We start from the raw sequence: 7,500 nt of genomic DNA, 5'->3' as shown, positions 1-7,500 counted from the left end.
TGGACACAGACACACACACAGCCACAAGTTACACACAAATCCACAAACACAATCACAGATAGAGATAAAACAAGGATTACATTTGTGATATTCTATACTTTTGTTATTGCCAACAGAACCAGCAGTGAGTTACTCTCAGTAATTTGAGTTTCTTACTCGTCCCTGAGTCTGTTTGTTTCCAACTGAGACATAAATCTTTAAAGCTGCTCTAACACTAACAATGGCTCCTTGGACGCTGGGGGAGGGGTCACTTGTTGGGATGAACCCACACACAATTATCTCTACAGTTGTGTTCAGCTTTGTTTCATTTCTGAGCCCTTTGTTTTTGCTTCATGATTCCACTGTTTCGATTCAGTCAGGATACGTTCAGGGTGGTTTTTGGCCGGTTGAAGACCAGAGAGGTCAAAGTTTTGAGAGTTATTGCATCTCATTTGGCTGACGCTTTTGTCCAAAGCGGCTAACAATAAGTACACCCAGCATCTATATATATCTTGCCAAGGACACTTTGGCATGCAGGTGGGGAAGAGTTGGGATTGAACCGGCAACCTTCTTGCTGGAGAACAACCACTCTATCATTTTTTTAAGTCCCATTGTTTTATTACAATCTACATTATTATTATATATATATATATATATATATATTATATAATATATATATTATTATATATATATATATAATATATATATTATATAATATATATATATATATATATATATATTATATATATCACATACTGTTGTCTCATAAACATCACAAAATACTGGCAGCGGTGGGATTTGAACCCACGCCTCCAAAGAGACTGGAGCCTTAATCCAGCGCCTTAGACCGCTCGGCCACGCTACCTTCAATGATCAGCTCATCCACCGTTTACTACTTCCTCAAAGTTGGAGAAAGCTGTATTGCAACTTTTCAGTCCATTATTTACATTCATATCCGTGTAACTTTACTGTATTTGGTTGACCTCCGGAGTTTTTAATGTGGCTTTTAGACAGATAGGATCAAACAGGTGGGTGTCTTCAAAAACTGAGCTGAAAGGAGATCTAGTAATGGACTCGTATTCCCAGGATAGGCAGGTACATGAGTACAAATGAATGTTGCTGGATGTGTAAAATACTATTTCAGTCAGTTCCCTCACATTTGAAGTGTTTATTAGCAGAACAAAGTTAGAGTTCGGCCTCTAGGCTGCGACCTCCTCCCTCCCAGAGACATGATTATGTAGAGATAATGGGAAGTGAGGAGCAAATATCATTAAATCAAACTAAATCGAACAGGCAAAGCAATACTGACCCAGGGCAGCGGAGGCACTGACGAGCAAAGGGAGACATGGGAAATATTTGCAGCTCAAATAGACCTATCACACTGGGGGGGGTGCGAGTGATGGAGGACTGAGCAGAGAGGTCACATGACTCGATGAAGCGTCGCTCCATTTCTCTACTTTAACGATTTTTATAAGGTGATGGTGCTTCAGTGTTCCTACTCTCAAACCCAGAATCAGGTATTATAGATTTTAAACTGGTGTTAAACAGGTGGTAGATGTAAAACAACAACAACTTCTCAATCATTAATAAAAGGTGTATTTGTTGAAATGTATTTATAGCAGTCGAAGGTGTGGAAGTGATTCAATACAGCTGGAGCTGGAGTCACACACACCAGCCTCACAGGGTTCCACAGTGTGAAGGAACGTGTCAGACAGTGAGACGCTGTGGCTCACAGGATGGTGGGCACAGAGGAGTCGCTGACATCAGATTTGGCAAGAGAAGACTTCGTTTTTTGGTCTTTTCATACAGAATATTTCCACATTTCAACTGAAACATCCATTAAAAGAAAATCTCCAGTGCCCACGAATTTAAAAATACAAATCAGCACACACCGTGCTTCCACCGGCACCGGGGATCCAATTTGAACGCGTGTCAAGAACTGTTCGTTTCCTGTTCGTTCTTTCTCTCTCTGTTTTTTAATGTTCAAGAACTCGCTGCCCCTCTCTAAATTATTCTGAAGGAAAAATGTCAACTCTTAAGTGTCTGAGAAGAGAAATGGTTTGTGTGGCAGGAGGCTGGAGAGCGACATGTCGGAGGAGGGAAGGTGCTGAGGAGCCGCTGCTGGCAGACACTTCTCCTCTATTAGCATGGCTGGCATGTTGCTGGGCTGTGAGGCTCAGGGAGGCAGGAGGAGACACACAAAGGGGGGGGGGGGGGTGGTGTGATGTGCTTTGGGGATTGGTGCATCATATGACCTGAATTTTTGCATTTTTAAAATACAGGATTGCAGCTGGTTTGTTAATCACACGGCCAAAACCTGTTTTCCTCTGTGTATGAGTTTATCTAGAACAAGGTTTTTTAACTGGTTTTGTCCCAGGGACCACCATGCTGACTAGAGAGTAATCCACGGCCCACTGATGTGCCTACGTGTGTGTGTGTGTGTGTTTGTGTGCGTGCATGTGGATAGAAGGAAGTTTTAACATTTGGTTTTCCATGTTGGTTTTATTTAAAAACCTCAAACAAATCTAGAAAAATCTGTGAAAAAACAACCAAAACGGTTGATTTTCAATGCTTAAGAATTGAAAACAAAATTAAGTTATAAACTTAAAATTACTGCATCTCAGAACCTTATGTACATCAATATATAACGTTCATGTAGCTGACATGAGAACGTTAAAGTAACGGTGATCAATAACAATCAACACAAACTGGGGCTACAACTGAAGAGGGAAGATGACAAAGTTATGCAGTATATGTCACAAATGATAATCATACAATATCACACAAACATGTGAGGCCTACTCAAGTTTAACCTCATGATCACCAGCACCTTTATATTATTTTAGACATATTTTTCTTATTTTATATATTTTTCACGATATTCAAGAGTAATCTGGAAATGTGTTGAAATATCAAAGCGAAATTTGCGGACCCCCTGTTGAAAACCACTGATCTAGAAGACAACCAAATTGAGGATAAGCCCCTCCCCCTCCTCTTTTAAGCTTTGTTCTGCTGTTTTTTGTTTGAGTGGCGATCAAGAACCCTACTCCATGGCACTTTGATGTTCGGGAAACATATTTTGCATGAGGTTTCTCTTTATTAAATCGCCCGTTCTAAAGATTTTGAAGGGGGCTACATTGGAGCCACTGAACGGGAAAAGCAATATTACACAATCACAGATAACGGGCACTTGTCTTCTCTTTATTTTAAAATCAAACATTATGATAAATCCCTGGAGAGGCTGCGTGGGCGCTGGCAGAAAGCAAGTGGAACCTCCCTGGCTGCAGGAGAAGGGGTGTGACTGCTGGGAAGTGGTGCACTCAGGCAAGAAACGAGTGCACCTTTATTATATGTATTTAATCCATCTGTTTTTATTCTTCTTTTTTTAGAAGCCTGCACATCAGGGAATGTCATTTCATCACCGGCGGCGGTTTCAGCAAAACTCAATCCTCCAACTTGGAAATGAAAGAAAAAGGACGAGCTGTGATTCGGCAAACGTGGAAACATGTGTCTGCTTAATTGGCTCGTGTGAGTCCGGACTTAACTACTGATGCAGAAGTGTATTCAGCTCATATGTGTGTGTGTGTGTGCACGTGAGTTCGACACACAACCGCCGGCTCCGGCCTCAACTTTCTGCTCGTGTTCCAGGATTCTAAAAACAAAACGCCCTCAGGAACCAGCAGCTTTATGGATTATTCTCTTTTTGATTCAGACACACGTGTAAATCCAGCCATTGTTTCTCCTGCGACATGATACAAGCTGTTTTATGAAAGAGTTTTAAACATGAAAGCCTCGGCTCATCTGAATGACCCCCCCCACACACACACACACACCCCCACACTCCCCTACTCCTTTACCCCCCCGGTTGCTTATGAAGGAAGAAACATAAAACTGCAGCAGTTACAGGATGTTACATCATATTTGTGCTAAATCAGACATTTGTTTGTCCGTGTCAGTGTGCGTCTGTGTGAGTGTGTGTGTGTGTGTGTGATGGAGTTGGGGGAAGTGGTAATGGACTGAGGGAGGAGAGTGGAAATGTGAGGATGGAATGGGGCGGTGTGTGTGTGTGTGTGTGAGTGTGTGTTTGTGTGTGTGTGTTGAAGAGTTTTAAACACCTTATATCCAAGTATGACTCCGTTCCTCTGATCCCGGGGGAGAGGCGACCACTTGAGCAGGATCTGGGTGGAACTCAGCGCCTCAGCAGTAACATTCATCGGAGTTCCAGACGGAACTAGAGAACACACACAGAGAAAGAGAGAGAGAAAGAGAGAGAAAGAGAGAGAAAGAGAGAGAAAGCTCATTGCTACTTGCTCTTTAAACCAAGCTTTGATTTAATCTAAATCATCTCCCTCTTCTCCTCCCTCTCTCCATCAATCGTTCCCTCAGTGGAACAGAGGGAGTGTGCAGAGATATGAGGCGGATCTATTGGACTCAAACAGGAGTGAGCGTTCGTACCGGATTCTGCCGTCTTTGCAGCGATGGTGTTACTCCAGGGTCCGGGTCCGATGGAGTTGTGGGCCTGGACCTGGACCTGGTACTGGGTCCAGGGCTTCAGACCCTCTATAGTGGCCTCAGCAGTTTCCCCTGCTCCCTCTGCATCGTCCGTTCTGTCCCCCCCCTGCCCGTCCGTCCTCCACACTCGCAGCCGGTAGCCCACGGTCTCCGGGCTGCTGTTGAACTCAGACTCAGGAAGAGGCTACAGAGCAAAGAGCAGGAGAGAGAAACAAAGAGCAGATCAGAACAAAGAGCATCCTCTTGTTTTACTTGTACAGTTAGGTCCATAAATATTTGGACATTGACACAATCTTCATCATTTTGGCTCTGTACACCACCACAATGGATTTGAAATGAAACAATCAAGACGTGTGTTAAGTGCAGACTTTCAGCTTTAATTTGAGGGTATTTACATCCAAATCAGGTGAACGGTGTAGGAATAAAACACATTTTATATGTGGCACCCACCTTTTTAAGGGACCAAAAGTAATTGGACAAACTAACATAATCATAAATGTAATTGTCACTTTAAATACTTGGTTGCAAATCCTTTGCAGTCAATGACAGCCTGAAGTCTGGAACCCATAGACATCACCAGACGCTGGGTTTCATCCCTGGCGATGCTCTGACAGGCCTCTACTGCAACTGTCTTCAGTTCCTGCTTGTTCTTGGAACATTTCCCCTTCAGTTTTGTCTTTAGCAAGTGAAATGTATGCTCAATTGGATTCAGCTCAGGTGATGACTTGGCCATTGCAGAACATTCCACTTCTCTGCTTAAAAGAACTCTTTGGTTGCTTTCGCAGTATGCTTTGGGTCATTGTCCATCTGCACTGTTCGTCCTACTGCTTTTGTCAGCAGTCACATCATCAATAAACACAAGAGAACCAGTTCCATTGGCAGCCATACATGCCCACGCCATAACACTACCTCCACCATGCTTCACTGATGAGGTGGTATGCTTTGGATCATGAGCAGTTCCTTCCCTTCGCCATACTCTTCTCTTCCCTTCATTCTGGTACAAGTGGATCTTTGTCTCATCTGTCCATAGGATGTTGTTTCAGAACTGTACAGGCTCTTTTAGATGTTTTTTGGCAAACTCTAATCTGGTCTTCCTGTTTTTGAGGCTCACCAATGGTTTACATTTTGTGGTGAACCCTCTGTGTTTACTCTGGTGAAGTCTTCTCTTGATTGTTGACTTTGACACAGATACGCCTACCTCCTGGAGAGTGTTCTTGATGTGGCCAACTGTTGTGAAAGGGGTTTTTCTTCACCAGGGAAATAATTCATCTGTCATCCACCACAGTTGTTTTCCGAGGTCTTCCGGGTCTTTTGGTGTTGCTTAGCTCACCAGTGAGTTCTTTCTTTTTAAGAAAGAAACAGTTGATTTGGCCACACCTAATGTTTTTGCTATCTCTCTGATAGGTTTGTTTTGATTTTTCAGCCTAATGATGGCTTGCTTCACTGATAGTGACAGCTCCTTGGACTTCATAGTGAGAGTTGACAGCAACAGATTCCAAACACAAATACAAAACTTGAAATGAACTGTAGACCTTTTATCTGCTCCTTGTCAATGAAATAACGAGGGAATAGCACACACCTGGCCATGGAAAAGCTGAGCAGCCAATCGTCCAATTACTTTTGGTCCCTTAAAAAGGGGGTGCCACATATAAAATGTGTTTTATTCCTACACCGTTCACCTGATTTGGATGTAAATACCCTCAAATTAAAGCTGAAAGTCTGCACTTAAAGCACATATTGATTGTTTCATTCAAAATCCATTGTGGTGGTGTACAGAGCCAAAATGATGAAAATTGTGTCAATGTCCAAATATTTATGGACCTAACTGTATATAACACCAAATCACAGCTTACATTACCTCAAGGTTCTGTACATACTGAGGCGAGGACCTTGTGATATTATAGACATGTGGTCAAATGAGATCATAACTTCTCAAACAACTTCAGACTTCTGCAAATGAATCAAAAAAGACCCAGAATATTGTTATTTATCTGACGTGCATCCAAAAAACCTTCTCCTGCTCTGACATCCTATCTCCTGCTCCTCCTCTCGCCAGCTTCTCCTCCGTCCTCTTCCTCCGCTGTCATCCTCTTTAACGTGCTTCCACTCTCATTTCCTGTCACCCCTCCGCCCTCCCCCCCGCCTGTCACCTCATCATCAGCCTGTGACCCACCGTGTCATTATGCATGACAGCCCCAGTCTCCTGGATTCAGCTCCTCACCATCGTTTCAACAGTTTAGTTTCACTCTCAGTGTGTAAACCCACAGGATCAGATCTGAACCAACAGTGGACATGTGGCTCGGTGCCGAGCAGCAGATAAAGGTCCAGAGACATCCAGTCATTTTAAACACCCCCCCCCCCGGAGATTTAGCCCGGCTTAGCATTTAGGAGCCATAATACAGAATGTCACATTAGCTTTATTACCCTTAATATGCAGCTTAGAATAATAGCCTTAGCTGAAACCATTGTGATGGTTCCACTACAGCGGAGCAGCTAGCTGGGCGCTAACATGCAGGTGGAATCCCATTAGCATGCTGCATAGGTAGCGCCTCAGTGTCTGTGTCTGATTTGACAGGCTCTTTTTCTCATTCCAGCTCTTAAATGGAAAATACTCTGCCCTCCATTTATGTTATAATAGAAGAGGGGAAGGGGGGATAAGGGAAGGAGGGGTGGAACAAGAGCAAAAAAGAAAAGACAGTGAGGGGAAAATTATATTTCAGTTTGTGCTGCGAGCAGTCCGCAGGGTGAAGGGGGAATGTGACAGATTAGTTTTAGCACTGATAACCAGGAGAGACACTGATTATAGGCTGTCATCCACTCGAGCTGTTCGGTCCTGCTGCTGGAGAGCACACACACACACACACACACATACACGCACACACACACACACACAGACACACAGACACACACACACACAGATGCAGAGCGAAGGAACACAAAAGAAAATCCCCTTCAGTCAAATTAGCAGTGTTTGAAGAAGTGTAAGTGGGCGAGGAGCAAGGTTTTACA

The 7,500-nt window shown here is 43.4% G+C and overlaps 1 protein-coding gene and 1 non-coding gene across 2 annotated transcripts in view; both read right to left on the bottom strand.

Annotated features, from left to right (window-relative positions):
• Nucleotides 1–7,500, bottom strand: part of LOC133015749 (protein sidekick-1-like) — a 157,854-nt gene that overhangs the window by 38,191 nt on the left and 112,163 nt on the right. Inside the window, exons 26-27 of the mRNA XM_061083021.1 lie at nt 4,435–4,675; nt 4,095–4,210 (exon numbers count right to left, since the gene is read on the bottom strand). Coding sequence (XP_060939004.1) covers nt 4,095–4,210; nt 4,435–4,675 — 357 coding nt within the window. The remainder of the gene's footprint in view (nt 1–4,094; nt 4,211–4,434; nt 4,676–7,500) is intronic.
• On the bottom strand, nt 763–844 carry trnal-aag (transfer RNA leucine (anticodon AAG)). The gene has a single exon. It is a non-coding gene; the product is annotated as a tRNA-Leu (tRNA).

Source organism: Limanda limanda, chromosome 2 (genome assembly GCF_963576545.1).
Source record: "Limanda limanda chromosome 2, fLimLim1.1, whole genome shotgun sequence".
NCBI classification, from domain to species: Eukaryota; Metazoa; Chordata; class Actinopteri; order Pleuronectiformes; family Pleuronectidae; genus Limanda; species Limanda limanda.
Note: the sequence above shows the minus strand (reverse complement) of the source record. Positions and strands in the feature narration are given on the sequence as shown.